General features: G+C 37.3%; 1 protein-coding gene across 7 annotated transcripts in view; it reads left to right on the forward strand.

Moving 5' to 3' along the window:
- Positions 1-25,227, forward strand: part of LOC106061488 (uncharacterized) — a 37,984-nt gene that overhangs the window by 4,330 nt on the left and 8,427 nt on the right. For 4 of the 7 annotated variants that reach the window (XM_056016859.1, XM_056016857.1, XM_056016854.1 and 1 more), the window contains 13 exons: positions 1,229-1,387; positions 3,284-3,427; positions 4,112-4,170; positions 6,530-6,643; positions 8,678-8,868; positions 11,080-11,219; positions 15,835-15,960; positions 16,818-17,004; positions 19,493-19,595; positions 19,783-19,830; positions 21,198-21,227; positions 22,649-22,813; positions 24,125-24,206. In XM_056016859.1, the coding sequence (XP_055872834.1) occupies positions 1,229-1,387; positions 3,284-3,427; positions 4,112-4,170; positions 6,530-6,643; positions 8,678-8,868; positions 11,080-11,219; positions 15,835-15,960; positions 16,818-17,004; positions 19,493-19,595; positions 19,783-19,830; positions 21,198-21,227; positions 22,649-22,813; positions 24,125-24,206 (1,548 nt within the window). The remainder of the gene's footprint in view (positions 1-1,228; positions 1,388-3,283; positions 3,428-4,111; positions 4,171-6,529; positions 6,644-8,677; positions 8,869-11,079; positions 11,220-15,834; positions 15,961-16,817; positions 17,005-19,492; positions 19,596-19,782; positions 19,831-21,197; positions 21,228-22,648; positions 22,814-24,124; positions 24,207-25,227) is intronic. The other 3 variants (XM_056016856.1, XM_056016858.1, XM_056016860.1) reach the window with 3 other exon arrangements.

A 25,227-nucleotide genomic window follows, 5' to 3' on the forward strand; every position in this document is an offset into this window, starting at 1 on the left:
CTGCTCTTGTTATACGATAAGTCTGGTCAAGACTCTTGAATTAGCCGTTCTCGCCTTTTTTTCTTCAATCCATTCATATTCATCGATTCTCTCTATAGGTTACATCAGGATTCATCCACCAATACAAACACAAACATATTCAGTGCCCTGGCTGAGGGGCTGGGGGACGATTTCTTTAGTGACCCTGGCATTTGGACATTTAATGCATGACGCGTAGGACGTAATCATCTTCTTTTTTGAAGTAAATTCTGTATTATATAAGATAAGAAGAAGATAAGATAACATCATGATATGTGATAATGTACTTAATAATAAATGTATAGCTTAATAATATAGAACTCAGGTTACTCCCTGAGAGTAACCCCGCATGGAAAGATTTAATCTAGAATACATGCAACTGGGTCACTAACGTATATAACAACGTGAATAGCAATATTACAAGTCACTGGCCTAAATATTTCATGCAAAATAATCTACTTGTGACGAACTGGCCGAAGGATTGTATTAATAAGCTGATAAATTCATATGGAATGAAGAAAGAAACATCTCTCTGTATTTTCTTAAAACTTCTTTAATAAAACTTCTTCAACTTTCACATAAAATTAACTTCTCAATTCAATAACAACTTGACTTGATACTTCATAAATAAAACTTAAAGATACATGAAACTTCACTTAGTATAACTTCAACTTCAACTTATAAAACTTTAACTAATGGACCCACTAATATCACAAAACATTACTAATCGAGGACTGAGCGAGGACCATCGCTCTACAAGAACTACTACTATGCGAGGACCCCGTCTAACTGACTTTCCCCTAATTTATACTTTCTTTGATCGTACGTTCCAGAATCATGGAACCTTCTCAGATAATTATTTTAGTAACTTTGACCTTCTAGAAGCTGGCATGTGCTATTTTTTTCCCTTAACCCTTTTCTTTGATTGGATATCTAAAATTAACTTGTTTACGCTGGACACTTGCACTGGTTTGAACTCGCTTCTAGAAACTGGTCGAAATAGGTCACAGACTCGACTCGTGACACTATTTGAACATTCGTCTGTGGACCCACTCAAGTAGGGGCCCGGGGATGAACTTTCGAATTTTTATGTCCCCACCTTTACCCTACCTACGCCACTACACATATTCCATAGCAACCGTAATACGTTATAATGTTTCGACATTATATAATTTCATTTCAATACTTGTATGACTTTCACTGTTTACAGCCCGGAACCAGGACCAGGCGTCATCCCGGTCAATTACATCTTAAGTTCCTGGCCTGTCAACATTATGGTCAGTATCAATGAAGGCAAAAAGGGCCAGGAGACCTTCAGGGCGGTGCCAGTAGCCGGATGGGGCGCAAAGTACCACGCTGTGACTTTGGGGTAAGGGGCTTTCTAAATGTGAATTAGCGCCAATTGGTTATTTCTCGTTAATTTACTTTGACACATAAAATTTTGGTATAAAATGGAATGAATAACATTTATATTTTTAATTTTATTGCAATTAAACATTAAAACATAGAAAAACGCTTGGTTACCTATAGAGGGGTCTCAAGTTCTCATCCTGAATTGACCTGTATTGAGTTGATTGAGTTCCTAAATAACGTAAAGTTCACCAAAACTGCAACAATACTTCCTACACTCTCGAAAAGACAGCTGAAATGACGACAATCCTAGCAATCAACACTAATATGGCTACATCGCCACCATACTGTATCTTAATGAAAAGTACAAAAAGAATATTAAATACTCAGAAAAGGTACCCTCATTAAATCGAAATGACGGGAAAAGTATATCAGGAACTTGTAGTATAGCTAAATACCTCCAAAGAACACAACCTGACCTTCAAGACTTATCATTTACAGAATCGCTTGGTGTTTGAACAGAGGCCAGAATATAGAAACATAATTACTAATGGTTCTGATGACACAAGAGTCTCAAACAATTGTGTTAAAGGAACTGAATGGTCATCTAAAACACAAAGTCTATGTTGTAGCAGATAGATTCACTGTAGCTGATGTAATCATTTAGCACAGTCTCTATGAGATTTTTGTTTTAAAAAGTCACAATCCAAGACAAGGAAAATTACATCTACCTATCGAGGTGATTTAATAATATACAACAAGATAAAAGAACAAGACAGTCGTTACCACAACTAAAACTTCTAAGGACTCTTGTTTATAATGGTTTTAATGTTCAGTAGCTTTCTAGTTCAGACAATTTTTTATTAAAATTTCAAACTTTATTTTTAAAAAATTTAAAGTTTTGAACTTTTTGTATTAGTATTTTTTTTTTAGGATTTACTAGGATTAAAATGATGTCAGTAGTTTTATTATTGACAGAGACGACAACCCCTTAACTCAGGATTTCCATTGTTATAAGGAGATTGAAAATGTCTCTAGGTTAGACACTAATTTTAAATGACATTAACCATAACCCTTTTTTTTTTCAATTAGTATTATGTCATAATTGTAATAAGCCTACCGCTAATTAAATGTAATAGGTTATCATTTTTAAAATAAAAAGGCGGCAATAATTCACTAACAGAAAAACAAACATTTATTGACGTTTGGACTTTCAACACAAAGAACTAAAGTAGATCACCATAAGACAAAGGGCGGAAATCAATCTTCACAAGACGGACCAAGATTTAGTTAGTCCGATCTTGAAGTTACTTTAATCTACTATATACATACAACTTTAATGTTTATCGGGAGTCGAAGCTGATAAAAAATCAGAAGCTGGTGACCCTAAGGCAGTTTGCAGCACTCAGTGCTATACTCTAGTAAAACCCGTGACGCCGCTGACCCCAAACTGTATCGGCACTGCTTGGAGTGGGGGAACTGATGCGTGGGCGACATCGTTCCGACCACAGCTAATGCCCAGGCATTCAACTTATTTCCATGAGATGATCCATAGTCGCTTCGCGACTGAACGAGGCCATAGAGAATTATGCATCATACTATTGTTTAATTCCTTACATACTGAATATGTACGTAAAATGTAAAAATGTTTCAATTAAAATAAGGGCCCAAAAAAGAGACAAAAAGGCCCAAAAGAGAGGCAAAGAAAGAAAGCCCACAAAAGAGGCAAAGAAAAGAGGCGTGATGAAAATGCTTATTTGAAAGCACAATGCTGAGGTTTCCTAAAAAAAAAAAATGTTTAAGTTTTGTGGACCATAGTTAAGATAAACGTTCTTGGAATTGTTCATAAGGATCTCGTTCTCACTCTCAGTTGTTACAATGTGCGGAAACAAATAAAATGTCACCATGACTCTAGTTCCAGGTATTCCTTAGTCCTGTTGACTAGCGAGGAACCAAACACCGTAACCATTGTCTTCCATAGCAACCAATCAGATTTCTCCTACAACCACAGCGGTGTCATCATTAAAAATGGCGAATCCCTCAAATTACAAATATTTCGGTATTTTCTGATTTTTTTTTCCATTAATGTTGTTTTATTTGATGTACTTTTGAGTCTCAGAAATCTATTAAAACTTGATCATTTTTTATGAACTCATAATAACATAAATATGTGTTAAATGTATTCGAAGATGAAGATTTCATTATCATAGCAAGGGGGATAACTCAATAAAGTACTATGTAACATCCATTTATAATTGGAGTATAATGCCTTGTTTAAAATTATGCAACAGCTGTTTCAGTAAATGTAAAAAGCTTTGTAATAAGAACAACATTCGTTTATATATATATATATATATATATAAGTCTATTGTCTACTATACTATATTTGTCGAATGTAATAGGTCTTTATACTGACTTTAAAAGATTTGAACCTAAAAGTGTGTAATAAATCCATTCACATAGGAAAAAGTCCTAATTCCATTGGTATAAGTTATATACAACGATGTCATTTGTATTTACATAAGAATGATACAAGAAAGCAAATCTTTAATTAATAAATAACCCATACATAATTTTTTTTCAAATAAGTTGGTTGGATGTTAATTCCAATCTGCGTTGTAGTGCTACACAAAATTTGAGATAGGGTAGGGTTGAAAGTCTTCATGAATATATATCTCCATCTATATTACAAATAAGAAACGTATAGTGAATCAATACTTCCGCTAATTTACTGGCATTACAGGTTCAAACCGTATGCTGTTACGTCATGTGACATCAGAGGCTGTAAAGGTTCACTTACTGGTAAGACATCTCCGCTTTAAAACTTTTAATTCAGGGGTGGGGGATTGTGGCTGAGTGGTAAAGCGCTTGGCTTCCAATCCGAGACGTCCTTGAGTCCACCCAACTCCAATGGGTGCTTGACATTAGTTGGGGAAAGTAAAGGTGGTTGGTCATAGTGCTGGCCATATTATATCCGCATTAACTATCGCCATTAGAAACATACATATCGAGGTTTGAAAAGGGGTTTATCAACTCCATCAGATACCATGTGGTGCATTCAGATATCTCGTAGAACATTCAAATACCACGTTGGGCAATCCTAAACCAAGTTGGGCATACCTATCCCACGTTGGGCATTCCTATACCACGTTGGGCATTCCTATAACACGTTGGGCATTCCTATACCACGTTAAGTATTAAGATATCACGTTGGGCATTCCTATACCACGTTGGGTATTAGGATATCACGTTGGGCATTCCTATACCACGTTGGGTATTAGGATATCACGTTGGGCATTCCTATACCACGTTGGGTATTAAGATATCACGTTGGGCATTCCTATACCACGTTGGGTATTAGGATATCACGTTGGGCATTCCTATACCACGTTGGGTATTAAGATATCACGTTAAGCTCCCACGTTGGGCATTCCTATTCCACGTTGGATATTAAGATATCACGTTGGGCATTCCAATACCACGTTGGGCATTCCCATCCCACGTTGGGGATTCCTATACCACGTTGGGCATTCCCTTCCCACGTTGGGCATTCCTATACCACGTTGGGCATTCCTATACCACGTTGGGCATTCCTATACCACGTTGGGCATTCCTATACCACGTTGGGCATTCCTATACCACGTTGGGCATTCCTATACCACGTTGGGTATTAAGATATCAAGTTGGGCATTCCTATCCCACGTTGGGCATTCCCATCCGACGTTGGGCATTCCTATATCACGTTGGGCATTCCTATACCACGTTGGGTATTAAGATATCACGTTGGGCTTTCCTATACCACGTTGGGTATTAAGCTCCCACGTTGGGCATTCCTATTCCACGTTGGATATTAAGATATCACGTTGGGCATTCCTATACCACGTTGGGCATTCCCATCCCACGTTGGGCATTCCTATACCACGTTGGGCATTCCTATACCACGTTGGGCATTCCTATACCACGTTGGGTATTAGGATATCACGTTGGGCATTCCTATACCACGTTGGGTATTAAGATATCACGTTGGGCTTTCCTATACCACGTTGGGTATTAAGCTCCCACGTTGGGCATTCCTATTCCACGTTGGATATTAAGATATCACGTTGGGCATTCCTATACCACGTTGGGCATTCCCATCCCACGTTGGGCATTCCTATACCACGTTGGGCATTCCTATACCACGTTGGGCATTCCTATACCACGTTGGGTATTAGGATATCACGTTTGGCATTCCTATACCACGTTGGGTATTCAGATATCACGTTGGGCATTCCTATACCACGTTGGGTATTCAGATATCACGTTGGGCATTCCTATACCACGTTGGGTATTAGGATATCACGTTGGGCATTCCTATACCACGTTGGGTATTAGGATATCACGTTGGGCATTCCTATACCACGTTGGGTATTAGGATATCACGTTGGGCATTCCTATACCACGTTGGGTATTAAGATATCACGTTGGGCATTCCTATAACAACGTTGGACTAGGTTTATAACCTCCAACCTAATGCCACCTAGAAGAACATGTGTGATCATTTCAGGCGCTAACTTTAACTTGTATGTGTTAGTTCTATTTACAAAGCTTAGCCTTTTTCAACTCACTTTGTCTTTCTGTTTGTGTGTTCAAAAGTTTGAACATATTTTTTTTTTCATTTCTCATTCTAGAATCAAATTTTAATGTTGCATAATTAGTCTTCTACCAAACAAAACCTGAATCAAATTAAAAATATTAACCAATTAGAGCATTAATTTTTGGTTATTAATTACTTTGTTTGATATCGAAATAAGGGAAATAACTGCTGCTTAACGAAAGATGCGATCTATATATGGATTTAATCCCCTTATTACGATTTTACCCGTTTTTTTTTCTCTCACTTCCCATTAGGGGATCAAGTTAAAATTTTGCATAATAAATTCATAGTCGATAACCAATACAGAAGAAGAAATCTAGAAATTATCCAATTATTTAATCATTTAGTACTAATTGATAAATTTAGTTTTATATGGACTAAATTAAGCTTTATACATTCATTTCAGATAAATGTCAGTAATAAGCGGTTCTTACCCTTGCATAGTGTTTGTGTTAAAAAAGCTATCGTTTTCTTTATTTTCTTGTTTTATGTTTTAAGTTGGTCTGTTCCCCTTTGTTCGCCCAGGTTCTGTAGTTACTGGAGAAAAGCCGTTTGGCCTGGTTACTGGAAATTGTCGGTCACCCAACGACCAAATGTTTTGTCAACCTGCACAAAGATATGTGGAGAATTACTTAGTTGGTAAAATGTTTCACTATTTTTCTTAGTTGTGCCATTTACCTGCTGTCAATTAAATAAATGATTCTATTTGCATTGGTGGCTGAGCGATGAGGCGCTTGGCTTCTGAACCGGCGTCCCGGGTTGGAATCCTTGTGAAGACTATGATTTTTGATACCGGGACTTTGGTCGCCTCGCCACTTAAAGCGTTGGCCACAGAAACTGATGACCTTTACATCATCTGCCCTATTGATCGCAGGGTCTGAAAAGGGAACTTTACTTACTGGTCCAAAAAACAATTTTCAACTTTTGATATTCTTATTTCTTTTTTCCTTTTTTTTTTGGACTAGTTAGTTCCCAGATCAATATTTGGACTAGTTAGTTCCAGATTAATATTTGGACTAGTTAGTTCCAGATCAATATCTGGACTAGTTAGTTCCAGATCAATATTTGGACTAGTTAGTTCCAGATCAATATTTGGACTAGTTAGTTTCAGATCAATTTTTGTACTAGTTAGTTCCAGATCAATATCTGGACTAGTTATTCCCAGATCAATATTTGGACTAGTTAGTTTCCTGATCAATATTTGGACTAGTTTGTTCCAGATCAATATTTGGACTAGTTAGTTTCCAGATCAATTTTTAGACTAGTTAGTTCCAGATCAATATTTTGGATTAGTTAGTTCCAGATCAATATTTAGACTAGTTAGTTCCAGATCAATATTTGGACTAGTTAGTTCCAGATCAATATTTGGACTAGTTAGTTTTTTGTTCAATATTTGGATTAGTTAGTTCCAGATCAATATTTGGACTAGTTAGTTCCAGATCAATATTTGTACTAGTTAGTTCCAGATCAATATCTGGACTAGTTATTCCCAGATCAATATTTGGACTAGTTAGTTTCCTGATCAATATTTGGACTAGTTAGTTCCAGATCAATATTTGGACTAGTTAGTTCCAGATCAATTTTTGTACTAGTTAGTTCCAGATCAATATCTGGACTAGTTATTCCCAGATCAATATTTGGACTAGTTAGTTTCCTGATCAATATTTGGACTAGTTAGTTCCAGATCAATATTTGGACTAGTTAGTTCCAGATCAATTTTTGTACTAGTTAGTTCCAGATCAATATCTGGACTAGTTATTCCCAGATCAATATTTGGACTAGTTAGTTTCCTGATCAATATTTGGACTAGTTAGTTCCAGATCAATTTTTGTACTAGTTAGTTCCAGATCAATATCTGGACTAGTTATTCCCAGATCAATATTTGGACTAGTTAGTTTCCTGATCAATATTTGGACTAGTTAGTTCCAGCTCAATATTTGGACTAGTTAGTTCCAGATCAATTTTTGTACTAGTTTCCAGATCAATATTTACGTAGCTGTTTCCTCTTATCTTGTCTTACATAATACAGACGTTACTTCAAAAAAGAAGATGATACGTCCTACTCGTCATGCATCTAGTCATGCATGTTAACCAATGACTTTAATTCTGCCAAGTCACTGGTTTTCCTGGCTGGCTCAGTTCAGGTAACATATCTTCATGATGCCTTCACCAACATGTAAAAAAAAAAATTTCCTTTAGATCTTGTGATCTATAGGGCAGATGATGTTAAGGTTTATTTCGCCAACGGTCAACGAGCAGGGTGTTGCGTGGCCAGCACAACGACCAACCGCCTTTACTTTCCCCAACTTAAGTCAGGTAACCATTTGTGTTGGGTGGATTCAGGGGCGCCCTTAAATCCCCGAAATTCAAAATCACAGTCTTCACTGAGATTCGAACCCAGGACCCCAGGTTCGAAAGCCAACTCCTAACCACTCATCCACCTCACCCCCCCCCACCAGCATGTGGGACAAACAGTTCCAGCATGCGCGTCACATCAAACAAAATGTGTAGTCCCATGGAACCAAACGCCATTGTCTTCAGGATGCGTTCAGAAGTTTTTACTTTTTTTTTTACTTTTTTTGAGGATGGGATAAGAAACTGGATTTAGCATTCGGGTTTACGGGTTCGGCATCACTGACTGAACCCCTATATTTTCCTCATTCTGTATTCCAGAAATGATGCTTCCTCAAGAGAGCTACGGGAGAGAGTTTATTCTTTTTAAGGAGCATACCGACTCAATAGAAGGCTTCACCGTCGTGCTGGCTGGGAGTCCAAACACAGAGGTTCATACTTACTTTGATGTGTATCCAACGGGGGAAAAAGTTGTTCCGAAGTACCTAACCAATATCAATGATTGGTTACAAGTACGTAGATGTCTGTCTTGTTCTATACAGTAGACTTTGTGATCTTAGGAGTTATGAATCTCTGTATTCATTACTTTTTCATTTCATAGCATTTCTAAGAACAGCTTCCACCTCCTTTATTTATGTCTAAAACAGAAATTTTGTCTAAGTTATCACAAAGCTTTGACACTGGGGGCGGACCACTCTGTATTCAGATTTGCTTTGTAGAACCAATGAGTTATCCTTCTTTTCATTAAGTCCTCAAGCGTTTAATAACTGATCAACAAAAGTAAAAGGGAAAAAAAATCCCATTTCTTAATTGACTAACTTGACTTAATTCTGTGCTCTCCCAGTGGAGCTTAGGGCCGCAACCACACCTCTCCACCCAACTCGGTTCTGAGCAGCTTTCTTCATCTGCTCCCATGTCACTCCAGTATCCCCATCTTCACTGATGACTGACCTCTTCCAGGTTTGCTTGGGTCTGCCCACTTTCTTCTAAACTTTTTCTTATTTATCTATTTACTTGTACCGTAGAAAAGAATCTACTGTTACTTTCTGTTAAACCATTTGACAGCGAAGGGGAAGCCATTCAAACAGTGATAAATCTTTTGCATGGAGCTGGATCTCTTGAATTAACTCCATCCTTAGTGCATGGAGACTTACAAATGACAGAGAATAATGAAGAACTAGGAGCTTTTCGTCTCAACATAATGTGTGTGTGTAGTCTAGATATAGTTAGTTATAAACCAAATAATATTCAGCTTTATTTTATTAAGTAAGACTTTAGATCTAGAACACCCAATTAACCAGCCTATTAAGAGCCAAGCTAATAAGGGATTAAGATGGTGATTAAAGAAAAAAAAAAAGGTTTCTCTGATGTTAGGTCATCTGTTACTTTGGCCAACGGTTAACGAACAGGGTGTCATGTGGCCAGCACAACGACCAACTGCCTTTAATTTTTCTCAACTTAATTCAGGTTCCCATTAGAGTTTGGTGGACTCAGGGGGCCCCCCTGAAAATTTCGAAATCCAAAATCACAGTTTTCACTTGGATTCGAATCCAGGACCTCTAGTTCGGAAGACAAGCGCTTAACCCCTCAGCTATGGCGCCACCAATATGGTGATTGGTGCTTAATAAAAGGCCCTGCTCCTATGTAAATGTCGGCAGCTAGTCTGATAGCGATAAATGCAGACTTGGAATCAATTTCGTAAAGATATTACTTTCACCAATCAAAATGAAGTCCATGACTGGGGCAAAGGGGCATTATACGTGAGTTGTACACACTCATCATTACTCTCATGTTGTCATGAATCTCTATCTTCTTATCTTATATGATACAGACGTTACTTCAAAAAAGAAGATGATTACGTCCTACGCGTCATGCATTTAGTCATGCATATTAACCAATGACTTAAATTCGGCCAAGTCACTGGTTTTCCTGGCTAGCTCAGGCAACCCTTTCCATGCTCTAATAGCACTAGGGAAGAAGGAGTGTTTGTACAAATTTGTCCTAGCATATGGGACGAGGAATGTACCTTTATCTTTGTGTCTTTCAGAGTATTTTATTAAATTTTGTTTTTGTATTTGAAGATTATGGTTCAGTGTTTTATGTATAGTAGCTACTTTACTTTTGAGTCTTCTGTCCTGAAGGCTTTCTAAATTTAGTGATTTTACTAAAGGTGTCACTCTGGTTAAGTGTGAATATTCGTTTGTTATCTCTATGTCTAAGTGTAGAAATTCATGTCATGTTCATGTTAGCCCTAAGCAAGGTCTTGCGCTTGTAATGTAAAAATGTTTTTTACATGTTTCGGATGTTTTTCGTTTTTTTTTTCAAAATTAGAAGCTAATCTCATCCTAGTAGAAACCTGCCTCAGGACGACAAGGGATGGCAGCGGAAAGGGTTTGAATACACAACCATCGAGACTACCGAACTACAGCCCAGAGCGCATACCACACGGTCACGCAGGATGTAATTGATCGCAGGAAATCCAGCTGTAAAATTAACATTTTTGGTAATATTAACATTTTGTATGAAAGAAGTTAAGAATATGGCTAACGATATATTCGATATTCTTGCTGAAAATGTGTAAATATATCATTGCTAATCCATGGGCACACGCGAGAGTTTGTTTTATAACACACACTCTCTGTGAAATCTTGTTGAGCTTGATATGAAGAAATGCTTTTAAAAAAAAAACAGCTTAAGTTGTTCTCCCCATTTTTGTTTCCCAGCTGTACGAGTACGTCGCGTACATCAACAGCAGTAAAGGAGTGCTGGTCATGTACGTTATGGGCACTGAAGAGGAAGATGGGGGCCCAAGTCTACTTCTGATTGTTCCAATGGAGCTTTATTACTTCAAGTACATGGTCATGTAAGTCAAGGGGGCGGGGGCTGTTTAGGTAGTAGGTACATGGTCATATAAGTCTAGGAGGCGGGGGCTGTTTAGGTAGTAGGTACATGGTCATATAAGTCTAGGAGGCGTGGGCTGTTTAGGTAGTAGGTACATGGTCATATAAGTCTAGGAGGCGGGGGCTGTTTAGGTAGTAAGTGCATGGTCATATAAGTCTAGGAGGCGGGGGCTGTTTAGGTAGTAGGTACATGGTCATATAAGTCTAGGAGGCGGGGGCTGTTTAGGTAGTAAGTACATGGTCATGTAAGTCTAGGGTGACGAGATTGTTTAGTTATACAAGGTAATAAATACATGATCATGTAAATCTAGGGGGGCGGGTGATTATACACACACACACACACACACCACTACCCCCATCTGTGCCACCACCAGGTTTATAACAATATTAAGACCCCCGAGTAACACACAACAATAATTAGGCTTTCTAATTTAGTTTTACTATGTAGGTCACGATATTGGAAAATGGCATCACCATGGCTTCTTTATTAGGCTTCTCATTGCACAGCTACAGAGGTTCCCAATCTTTTTATCTTTAAATGCAGATTATATAAAATAACAAATATAAAAAAAAAACAATGTGTAGAAGGGGGCTGATGAGATTTTATGAGTCTATTCATGCCCGGCCCAGCGAACTCAAATTTCGAGTCTGTTTCTTAAATGTATTCATGACGGCAATGAATTCAAGTTGTACTGAACACGAAGACCGGAAAGCAGTTCAACAACGTCTTGACAATGACCCATAATTCTGGATATAAATTTGGAATGTGTTTTTTGTAACTAGGATTTGTGGTCTTCTTGTTTACACATTGGGTTTTAAAAAAAGTCCCCCCTTTCAGACCTTGTGGTCTATAGGGCAGATGATGTAAAGGTCATCTGTTTCTGTGGCCTATGGTTAACAAGGGTTTCATGTGGCCAGCACAACGACCAAACGCCTTTACTTTTCCCTAATTAATGTCAGTTACCCATTAGAGCTGGGTAGACTCAGAGGCGCCCGAAGATCCCGAAATTAAAAATCCCAGTCTTCACCAGGATTCGAACCCCGGTCCCCGCTCAGCCACCGCGCCTCTACACATTAGTTTAAGTTCCTCGTTATCTTTTAAAAAGCTGCTCCAGCATTAGTATTGATTCAACTATGATTCGGATCTGAGTTTGTCCACTCGCAAAAAAAAAAGTGCAAGACCCAATCATGACTATCCAAGTAAAGAATGTTCTCAAATCTTTGATTTAGGGTCAGGTCGTCATAGAATAGTACGTAATAGACATATTAAACAGTATTCAGGGGCGAGTTAATTATTATTCAAATTATCCGATAGGATAAACTGTTTTTAGTGAAGACGTTATCTTAGTAGTATACAATTTCCCTCTTTCTGCGGACCCCCTTCGGTCGTCAAGGGGTCCGCGGACCAACGTTTAAGAAACAATGCAAGGACATTTGTTGAGACGGGAGGCACCTGGAAAAACGCCCTCAATGTTTCCTGCAAAGCCCCAGAGTGTAATTCCTAATGGTGACATCGCTGCGGTGACGAAGAGTGACAAAAGAAAAAGTGAAGTCCCCCCCCCCCCATTCAAACCTTGCCCCGTATAAAGGTCATCTATTTCGGTCAACAAGGGTGTCATTGGGCCCGGCACAACAAATAACCAACTTACTTTCGCCAACTAATGCCCAGGTACTCATTTAACGTTTTCCGCCCTGGAAGTGATTCTACATAAGATAAAATACAAAGAGGAAAGGAGGAAATCGGTCGACAGATGATGTGTGGTGCCCCAACGGTTCAGCAGACTAAGGGGGAGAGGATGGTAAAGATGTACAATGAAACATTGTAAAAACTCGGTCGAGATGTGAACTCATTGCCGTACTTTCAGTACATTATAGTCATAAACGTTTGTTTCAGTTTGATATATCCCATAATTATCTCTAAAATTCAAAACCTATTGGTTGCGTTGAATAATCGTGTAAATTGCATCAATAAAATATTATGCAGTTTCATTTAGACCATATTAAAAAAATAAAAGAAATGGTATTTATTCTAAGCTTAATTAAATGTTTTGTTTGTCTTAATAAGTCTTTCTTATTTCAATGTCTCTCAAATTAGAGACATATTCGTCCGTCTCAAAATGTCAATTGGATCATAAACAGCCGATGCACAGATGTGATCATAACCAAACCATAAACTCGCTGTATAAAGTGATTACCCACTGGCTACGCACTTTGATTGATTCCCACACCATATAATGTTTATTTGGGCCAGAACCTCCCGTACTCTTATTAATACACTTGTAGTAAAACGGCCCGCATTATAATGCTACCCCAAACATACTTTTAGCCCATGAATTCTAGTATCTGTTACATAATTTGGTAACGTCCCTATCTTCTCTTTATCCCTCTCTCTCTCTATCTTTCTTTCTCTCTCTCAATATCTTTCTCCTTCTATGTTTCTTCGGACCCCCCCCCCCTTCCTTTTTTATTTTTTACCCCGTAAAGTTTTCCCACATACATTAAAGACAACTTCTTTTCAAGTCGGATATAGCCCATAATTATATCTTTAAAATGCACCTCATGAATGCCATGTTGGAAAGACGAGTAAATTGCATCAATAAAATAGTATTCAGTAGCATATTAACCATATTTCAGAATAAGAAATTTAATATATTGTGAGGTTATATTTAAACACGTATATTCTCCAGGAAAGCGACCTATTGCTCCTTGGGTGTCCCTCTAATTGGTGACACATTCAACAAAATGGTGATTAACTGCTGGATAATAAAACACGCTCTACTTTACAACTAACCAAATCCCTTTATAGATTTTTTAAATATATATATATATATAATAATAATAATAATAATCCGTAAGGAAATTTGTCTTATAATTTGTGCATTACACCAAACAAAAAACATTATAACTATAAGAAACCAAAGTGTACATTGACACCAGACTCACTCATAATTTACATGTGACAAAGTTTATACCAGATTGTTCTTATTTAATGATTTGATTGCCAGGGGAACAAAAGAGTGTTTGTGTCTGTTTGTCTTTGCTATCGGTGTCTTGTATGTCTTTTGTGATGGTAAAATCACAAAATACTGACACAAAGGGTGATTCTTTATTTCGAGGATCTTGTTAGCTTTTTTATAGATGTTTGTCTCAAACAACTGCCCAAATGGGGTTTGTTTTTTGCCAATGATTTTGCCAGCAGCATTTATTATTCTATAAAGTTTATTTTTATTTTTAATGCTCAGATTGCCATACCAGGCAGTGATATTGAAACTTAATATATATATATATATATATATATATATATATATATATATATATATATATATATATATATATATATATATATAATATATATATATATTTATATTTATATTTATATATATATATGTATATATACACTTTTGGCCCGTTAATTCTTAAGGACATTTTTTTTTTCTTTTGCCTCCTTCACTCCAACTATTGTTCATGTGAGTGTGGAGCCCCCGTTTTGGAGAGTCCCTCTCGTCCACATATATGGCAGGTCAAGGTGGCTTTCGTTTTAGTGATAGAGGAGCCGGCCATTTTTCACGTATGGCACGCTTTTCTTCCAGAGATGAGACCCATGTTGTTGTTTTTTTCGCTGTATATAGCTTTCTTGGTCACCGTCTCTCTTCAACTAGTGGGGTCTAAGGCTATGTCTTCCCAACGGTCAGTATCGATGGTCACTGATTTTAAATCCCGTTTTATCACATCCACGTAAGAGAGGTGGGGACGGTCTAAGTAGACATAACAAGTTGTAGACTCTAGGTACTCATGAAAATAAACATTTGCAGTGATGAAAGCTGAATGAGGTTATATAAAAAAAAAACATCAATACGTGAAGAACTTATATAATTTAGTGTGCTTTGCACATCTCGTTTTAAAGTAATATCTATATTTATCTTATCTTATAATAACGAGTCCAAAGATCAGTGATAATGCAGTATTTCCCGTGGCTGCGCAGCCATAACAGAGACCTACATATTTTGCCACAGCCAGGGCAAGCATAATTGTCCGCAGGTGGTCGATTAAGATTTTCTTTTTTCGTCTGCGTCTGTCCTCGGCAGCAGATTTTCTTTTGGTCTCAAATGTGTATCCAGCGGCCTTTGTGAGTAACCCCCAGCTGCCTCGTTCTGAAGCCGCATGCAACCAGATGCTCTCTTCCATGTCAGCCAAGGCAAGTTGACGCCTAAGCTGGTCTTTACAGCGTTTCCGTGGGGCGCCTCTGTTACGTCGACCACCTTTTAGCTCACCAAAAGAGACTGCCTTTGGCATACGTTCGTCCCCCATACGGGATACGTGCCCTGCCCAGCGTAACCGTTCCAACCATAAGAAGTCCCTCTATACTGTCCATACAGGCGTTCGCAAGGACTTCGCTGTTTGTAGAGCGGTCCTGCCACCGTATGTCCATGATGGAGAGCAAGCATCTTTTGTAAGATAACATCCTTGTCTTCGAGCTAATTTTAATGGCGACTTGCAATTATAAGAAAGCAGTGACCTACAACACGTTGTTTTTTTTTTCCTCCACTGACCTCCACTGACCTATTTCTCGTGTATTAGGTCCCCGCCATTCAACACATCAACCTTGGACTTTGTTGTATTTGTGGTCCACGAAGACTACAGGAACTACACTCTGATAGAGAATCACAATCCTGACATCAGTGTACCGGATATTGGGAAGAGAAAGTAACTAGTTGTTTTGACCCGGCTTTATCCAGAATAGAGATAACTTCATAAACTTCTAGAGATGTAAATAAATAAAAAAAAAAAAAGCAGCTAACAAAATGTTGAATTTAACACATAATATTTTAAATAAAAATATTAGATTGCGCTGAATTGCGCACAATATCAATTTAAAATATCGATTTTTTAAGGTTTTGTAAAATTAAAAATCAATTGACAATTGGTCTCAATTTTCCAATAAAGGTTTATTAGCAAAGGGAGATAATAGAGCAATTTTAAGAAAAAAAATTTGTTTGTTAATGTTTTGGTAAATTAAATGTACAAACATTTAACCAAAAATATAAGATATTGTAATATAAGATTTGTAATAATTCTCGAACCTAAAGGCCTTCTGTTGACCCTGTTCCAAAAATCCAACCCCTAAGACTCAACTGGTCGTGATATTAACCCCACACCCTTTCTGCTTGCATCCCCTGCCGTCATGCAGGAGCCTAGATTTCGGACGTAATAATTATCGGAATGTCATCAGGGAATGATGCTTGAGTGCTCAGACCGAGACCAACCGTTATAGAAGACCTGATCACTGATCTGTGACATGGGAAAGATCTATTTCTCTAACTTGCCCACAGGATGTGACGTTGCAGGTCAGTGTTGAGGCCTTCTGTAAGGAATGGCCTCGTTCAAACTCCGGGACTATTACGATGTCACTCCAAAGCTTATACAATCCAGCTTTAATTAAACATCCATTCCTTGTCTTAAAGCTATTAATTATTAACTCACTGTGGCATTATGGTTCACATTTTTTTTTTGTTATTGTTATTAAGATGTATATTATTTTATTTTGTTCGTTTGAAACGAAGAAATTTGCTTACGACCTTCCGTGTCCGAGGTCACATGAAATGGAAATATGTAGTAAGTGAACTCCGCCAGAGGTCAAAGTTCGTCGTGGTGTCCACACGATCAACTTTCGGTTGCTATCAATACGGCATCGGAAAATTTACATCGTACATGCACCCTGCAGGCTTCATCTCCTCACCAATCAATAAGGTAAACTGGCTCTGTCTCAAAGCACAACGTGTTAGCAGTGGCGTAACAAGGGTATCTGACGCCTGGACGGCAATTTCTGTTCACGCTCTTCTAAAAACAAAGAACACAGAAAAGAAATATTTATCCTACGTTGCTATAATTCGATTTTAAGAAAAGAATACTAGAAGTAACTTTTCGCTGCATTCGATTGGCGAAAAAAAAGCAACTCTCTTTTAGGAAATAACTTTTTCCACACCAGATCTTGTTTAAAGGACCCAATTGTAACATTTTTTAGTTGTAAATTTGTTAGCGTTCATCCCAAAAAAAAAAAAAAAAAAAAATTTTTTTATCAATTTAAGTTTGAAAAATGGTCGGGTCAAAGGTCACACACTTAACTTGATAGTAGGAAAAAATGGAACAATATAACAAAATTTGGGACCGAATCTAGTCTGTATATTTTGATAAAAGAATCTAGTCTATATATTTAGATAAAACACAGGGGTTAACAGTTTCTTATCATGTTTCTCACCTTAGCTGATGCTTAGTAAGGTCTTTACCTCCCACACCACCCTTGCTACGCCACTGGTATGAAATGACGCCTGTTAAACTTGATACCAACCAAATTCCCATGAAGCGCTAAATGAATACAGTCTTGGCGAAGGAATAATTCTGATGTCAAGTAATGCTAAATTAAATCAGCTCATCAATTTGAATTTCTTTATAAGAGATAGGCCTAGACTCACAGTGACCATAATTTCATACCGCCAGACCCAAATCTACATGACTCATACATACCAACTAGAACGAAAATAAATAATAATTATCTTTATTATCCATAAAGAAATTTGTCTTACAATTTATGCATCACGCGAAATAAAACATTATATAACTATAGAAAACTAAAATATGCATGCACGCCAGATTCACTTTTTAACCCTTAAAGTGCTGAGCTGTTATACAATGAGTGTATACAAAATGGAATTACAATTCTGATGATTATAGCGCTTTAAGGGTTAATAAATATCAGTCTATAAGAACAATGGAACCCAGAGCAATTATTTATGAAAAAAAAAATTCCTTCCACTGAATTATGAAACCATAAAGAGTCTAAACTTTGGATGGCTGCCTGGTCGTGCGGTTTGCGCGCTGGACTGTCGTTCGGATTTATCGACGGTCGAAGGTTCAAACCTTGCCCACTCCCATCCCCCGTCGTCCTGCGGGAGGTTTGGACTAGGAAGTAAACTATCTTCAACTCTGAAGGAACATCCGAAACATGTAAAAAAAAAACAAAAAAACTTAGCATTTCGAATTTAGTTTTCAAGCTCATTTTTTGTATACGCTTATCGTATAAAATATATTTATATATATATTACATTGCAAGAGGTTGACATCTAAATTGAGAGTGTTAGGCATGTCACGATTAGGAATTACTTGTTTCATACTAAAGTTTTGACTAAGAGACCATGACGCGAGCAGTAAAAAACAAGACTACGACTTTAGGAAGAATAGCGGAATGTAAACGGACTGAGGTCCCAGTCCACTGTGTGCCCACACCCGTTAGTGCGTGTGTGTAGCAGACCAACAACAGTCCACTACGGGCCTGGAATGTTGACCTAACTGACCCCTTGCCTGCCATCATGGCCTTAGTTATTGTGGAATGTTTTTTTTTTTGTAATTTCAATTTCTAATCTAATTTAATTATTAGTGTTTCTAATCTATTTTATTTAATTATACCTTCCTCGCTGGCCGAATCCGAAATCAGTCTAGTGTTAATCTAGACCCTTCAACTCAAGAAAACATTAAGAAACTGGAACAGACACAAAATAGAGCAATGTGATTCATAACAAACGAATATTCACATTTGACTAGAGACCTAGAGTAAGACCTTTAGTTAAATCACTAAATTTAGAAAGCCTTCAGGACAGAAGGCTCAAAAGTAAAGTAGCAATTATACATAAAACACTGAACCATAATCTTCAAATACAAAAAAAAAAATCAAATAAAATACTTTGAAAGACACAAAGATAAAGGCACATTCCTCGTCCCATATGCTAGGACAAATTTGTACAAATACTCCTTCTTCCCTAGTGCTATTAGAGCATGGAATGGGTTGCCTGAGCTAGCCAGGAAAACCAGTGACTTGGCAGAATTTAAGTCATTGGTTAATATGCATGACTGAATGCATGTCGCGTAGGACGTAATCATCTTCTTTTTTGAAGTAACGTCTGTATTATATAAGATAAGATAAGCTAGACGTCCCTATAATGAACATACCAATAAATAATCACAAAATATACTTTCCTCGTGTACCGAATTAGAAAATACATATCTTTCTATCGGGCTCAATACACTAATAGAACCAACAATTTTTTAAATTATTTTTTCAAAATTACTTTATTACATGTGAAGTTTAATAATGGAGATAATTATTTTTTTTTAAATATTCTTTATTTTAAATTTTCATATCTATTCATACCACGTGATACCTTTGACATCTTTTTCAACCTAGCTAGTTCAGTCATGTGACCAGACAAGGGTCAGGATGACACCACATGACCTGACTGACAACGACTGCGATGGTCGTATCGATGAGGAGATGGCCAATGGAGTAGGTAGGCCCATAACTAATTGTGATTTTCTATAGCATTTCAAAATCTATAAATAGTATATCTAGATCTTGATAGCCCAAGTGTGGAACTTCAAAGTAGTTAATTGATAGCATAGTTACTTCCCTTACCCTGGAGCCATTAGACATATATTTGTTTGCTCCCTTTGAGGGATATTCTTGTTATTTACCAGATGATGACAACGACACTGACATTGATGAAGATCTGAACATCTTCTCAGGTAAGTTTTATCTAACTTTTTTAAGTTTAGATAGCAGAAGTACAATTTGTTCTTTTCACGAATGCTTAATGTTTTCACATGTGCAAAATCTTGGTCCAATATGTGTCTACGACACTCAGTTATTGAGTGTGTGTGTGTGTGTGTGTGTGTGTGTTTCTATGGTGACGGTGGGAAGAGGTTAGCGATGTAGTGTGAATCATGCAAGATATGTGGCATTGTCGTCAGCTGTCTTGAGTAGACCAGACTTCAGAAAAGACGTGTTTTTGTAGGGAGTTAGATTTTGTTCAAAATACGATTCTTTATTATTATCATCTTATCTTATAGATTATCGACGTTTCTTCAAAAAAGTCATGCATGTTACAGTCTACTACAGTTATTGAATTCAATTTCAAGTTGAATTGATTTATATTGTAATAATGCATGCATTACGCGTAGGACGTAATCATCTTCTTTTTTTGAAGTAACGTCTGTATTTTATAAGATAAGATAAGCATAAAAGTTATATTTATTTTTGTTTACAAGGAAGTTATTCTTTTTTTTTTTTTTTTCAAATTTTACAAGCTACAACATAATACACATACAGCAGTTAGGTGCTACAAGTCAACGGCCGTTTGTGGGAAGCGTGGTCGAGAGGCTAAGTACGCTTGAACTTGGCTTGGCTTGGCTACCTATAAAGGGGGCTCGAGGTTCGACACCCGACTCGGGCAGAACTTGTAGGACGGGGGCTCGAGATTCGACAAAGTTGTGTTTACTGAGCGCCTAAAGGCAACACGGAAAAACCTGCTCATAGATACCCCCACTGGTCCACAACTTAAGAGTGGACCAAACCATTCTGAGCATGCTATAAGCATGAAAATCCATAATTTAATTTTACATAACACTCCATAAACCCTTTATATTATTTAGTAAAAATGATTTTAGAGTTTTTTTTTAGTGTTTGTTTAATGCCCCCTCCTCCCACGTCCTGGGGTAGGGGGCCTAAAAAATAAAAGAAAATACATACATTTATTTTTTTTAAAAAGCAAAACTTTTTTTGACAAACTGTTTTCATGGTATTTATATTTGATCGCATGAACACGTGGGCTAAACAGGTAAACCTATTTTTATACTTGACTTTTATTCTCGTGGCAAAAAAAAAAAAAAAGGGAAGGGAACATTCGCCATCCTAATCCACTATATCAGTAGTACCTCAACTACGGCCTGTGGGCCGCAGGTAAGATTGGCTAGTAATTCACATTCATACTTAAGAATGGTCTTCTTGTACACTTCCTGCGCTCTAAACAGATTCAGACTGTCATTTCTATATCAATTGAACAAATCGTTAAGAATGTATATTTAGATACAAGTGTTTTTGGTTTCTTTTTCAGGTGTTGACACGTACGATGGAGTTATACAAGGTAATTTACATAATTAGAAAAATATTACATCATAATATGGTATCAGAAATGAGTGTGTCGGTTAGAGGAAATGGGATAAACAACGAAAGTTAGTTTGTAGGGTTCAAAATAAAAATCTTTAAAATCATTGTTGAAATTTGTCTTTTGTACATAAAAGTTAAAATAAAATACACATTTTCAGACCTTGCAATGTATGGGGCAGATGATGTAAATGTATTCTGTTTCTTTGACCAACGGTATTACTAGCAGGGTGTCAGGTGACCAGCACAGCGACCAACCACCTTTACATTTCCTTAATGTCACAGCCTCATTATGGCTTACTTGCTGCTTTATATAGAAAGATACGTATGTTGTAATTATGTGCAATGCTGTTACTAGCAGCTCATGGTCGGAATATTTAATTATCTGTTTCCTCTTATTGTCTGCTGACATAACTGATACTCAGTGTATTTAAACTCTTTTTCTCCTAATACTAATGTTGAATTGAAATCATTAAATTAAATTAATGGTTTGTTTGTTTTTTAAGCTTTACTTTGATTTATTTAACAAGGGCATGCACTCCCCTTAATTCTATACCAAAATAAAACATTTTCTGATAACAAACAAACATGTTATTGAAGCTTAATCATAACAGGGGAGTGAAATACTACTGAGCAAAATAAAGAATCCATTCGATACGTGGAAAAATAATCACGGAGAGAAAGAGTTAATCATCGTTGTGGTCTTCAGTATGACTCAAGCTTCACGCAGTTTCAGGCAAAACAAAGCAATCCATGTTTAGGACCCACGCTAACATCCAAAACAAGAGATGTTACACCCAGGTCTTCTCAGTTCGGAAGCCAGGCGCTTCAGCACTCAGCCACCACACCCCCACTATAACAATTGTGACAAGCCTTCTGTCTTATAGTTGTTGATGCCTGTCTGACTTGGACAGATCGCTCTGGAGGTGTCTGAGTTTCGTGTGCGGGTGTACTCAATGCGGCTAACTAACAAGCACATAGACTCACACAAAGTAACAAGTGAAGAAGCTAAGTCCACAACCGTTGTACAACACAGATAGTTTCATACTGAAAAGGGCCACGTTCGAGTCTCTGTTTGATAAACACGTTACCCCTGAGAAATCCTATTACCAAATGACTTTATGTACCTAGGTAGTATCTAACCCAACGAAGTCATGACGTCACTAAGTCGCGTTCAAAGTCCGTCAACTATGGTGCGTCTCTATACTAACACTAAGTGTCTCACACATTCTATGCACTGAATATATACCTACATACCACAGTTTCGTTTATTCAATATTTCATGTGAAGTTGGGTTTTATTCAACGGTTTAATTGCTAAGAAAACAGAAAGAATTCCACTTTCTCCATTATTTGAATTACTCTTTAACTATAACCAAGGATTCGTATTTATCAACTACAGCTTCACCAAGGCCAATGAAAACCACAACAGTCACAACGACTACAACAAAACCAAGCACAACAACAGTTACGCCAACAAGTACGACAGCAACAACGACAACTTCAAGGCCGACAACACATGCAGTGGCTAATACAAGCGCCAGCAACAGCACTGCCAGCACCGCAGGTAAGGGCACAAAGGGCAGGGCCTTCTTCCGAAACTAGAGTAGATGAAGATCCCAAATAGAGGTTACTGTGACAGTGTGACTTCCTAATCAATTTGTGTATATGCACATTAGCTATAAGCTCATTTAAGCGTGCTACAAAGTCGTTAAAAGTCACGTGCTCCGAATTTTTCTCAGCGTTGACCGCGAAATTCTCTTTCGAATTAGGGTTTAGCAACAAGTCTAATCTTATCAAATACAGACGTTACTTCAAAAAAAAGAAGACGTTTACGTCCTACGAGTGTAGCTAGGTCAATCAAGCCATGGAAAGTCAATCAATAACTTGAACTTTTCCTAATCTTTGGTTTTCCTGTCTGACTCAGGCAACCCATTACCTATTTGTTATTTGCGCAGCATAGTGTGAATGTGAAATGGTGCGAATGCGTGTTGAAAGATGAAGATAGGAAGAGAAGGATCCGAAAATAAAGTAATGCAATGGACCCATAGACATAAATAAATATAGACTGGAAAAAGGAAATAACTTCATGTAACTTGAAAACATGTATATCTATTGTATTCGGATTTCCGAATTCTGAAACATTGAAAAATTGCATGATCTTCAGTCTTAGAGATTAAACAAAACTCCTAGACATAAATAAAGTACACAGAAATGCAAGTCACAAATTTTCGTTTCATAAAACTCTATTATCGGCCAGTCTATATTTATTTATGTCTATGAATGGACGTCATTCACCAAAAAAGAACGGTCACGTGATACTATTGATAAAACAACGGGTAAAAGCTGTCACGTGATAACGATTTTTGACTGAAATTAGATCGTAATTTGTATAGAAGAGACAAAGAATCACGTGGCTAAATGTTGTTTGTTTGTTTACGATTGGTGAATGAGGTCCATTGACATATTATTGTTTCTTTATCAAGATTAAAGTCTTCATAATCTATTATAGATGAGTCTATATTTTATTGATCTATTACCTTTTAAATTATTAATCCGTTGTACATGGAAAGCACGCTATGCTAAATCAATAATAAATAATAAGGCTCGTATTCGAGTCCGAAGATTAATGAGGAATGCAGTAGTTCTCGTGGCAACGCAGCCCCAGCTGTGACCTACATATTTAGCCACATTCAGGGTAAGCATAACCAATGTGACATATTATATTAGATCAATAAAGTTGTCTTATTAGTTCTATACAAGATAGACTCTGTAGATTCAATGTAATATATATCCAAACTCTATCCAATTTTGAAAAAAAAATTATCTACTTTAGACCAATTATCATAGAATGCACATTCATACACTCTATTCTCAGACAACAGATTTCTTGTCAAAGGTCATTGGATGGAGTGGCACTGCTCACGTGACTGCCATGACCCGACATTACACAGAATAAGGTAAGCTGAGATATCAATGCCTCTTCGAGCCCAAGAGTACAAAAATCCAGCTCCGACCTACATATTCTTCCGCATTTCATGCAGACAAAGCCGTTGTCCGCTGGCGGTCTATTTAAGTATTCTTTCCGTCTTCTGCGCCTGTCTTCAATAAGACTAAGACTAAGACTAAGACTGCTTTATTGATCCTTACGGAAATTTGTTGTGATTACAAGGACTCGTTTCTCATATAAAGACAACACAACAGAAAAATACACATAAATACAACAGACAACATAAAGAGTTCATTCAGCGACTACAAACAGGTATCTTGGTGCATTTCATGTTCCCTGATCAATGAGTGGCGGTGATAGAGTCTGACCGAGTGAGGTACGAACGAGTTTTTGTACCGCTCCGTTCTTGTTTTGATTGACAGCAGTCGCCCACTCCGCGACGACCTAGTGTAGTTCTGATGGAGTGGGTGGCCTTTGTCTTCCAAGAGTTTTTCGATTTTTCTTAGGCACGTTTGTTCAAAAAGTTCCTTTAAATGTGGTAATGTTGTGAGTGTAATTTTTGATGCTTTTTTAATGATGTTTTCTAGACGTTGCAACAGTTTAGATGAGGCGTTGCCTTGCCAACAACTTATTCCGTATGTTAGCAGATTTTGTACAGTCGCGCCGTAAAATGTCTCAAGGATCTTCTTGTTTAATTTAAAACTGTTGAGTTTGTATAGAAAAAAGAGTCGCTGGGCTGTTTTCTTTGTCAGAGTTCCAAGGTGGTCTTCCCATGAAAGCTTGTTGTTGATGATAACGCCTAGATATTTATATGCCTTCACTTGTTCTATAGATGTAGTGTTTATTTGGAGTTGACGTATAGTTTGTTTTTTCTTTCTAAAATCTATTATAAGTTCTTTAGTTTTTGTTACATTCAGTTCTAGAAAGTTGTCGGTGCACCAGTTTGTAAACTCTTCTATCGAGCTTCGATACTGAGTTTCGTCTCCTGAAATAAGACCGACTATGGCAGTATCATCAGCGAATTTAATGAG

Source organism: Biomphalaria glabrata, chromosome 18 (assembly GCF_947242115.1).
Source record: "Biomphalaria glabrata chromosome 18, xgBioGlab47.1, whole genome shotgun sequence".
Lineage (NCBI taxonomy): Eukaryota > Metazoa > Mollusca > Gastropoda > Planorbidae > Biomphalaria > Biomphalaria glabrata.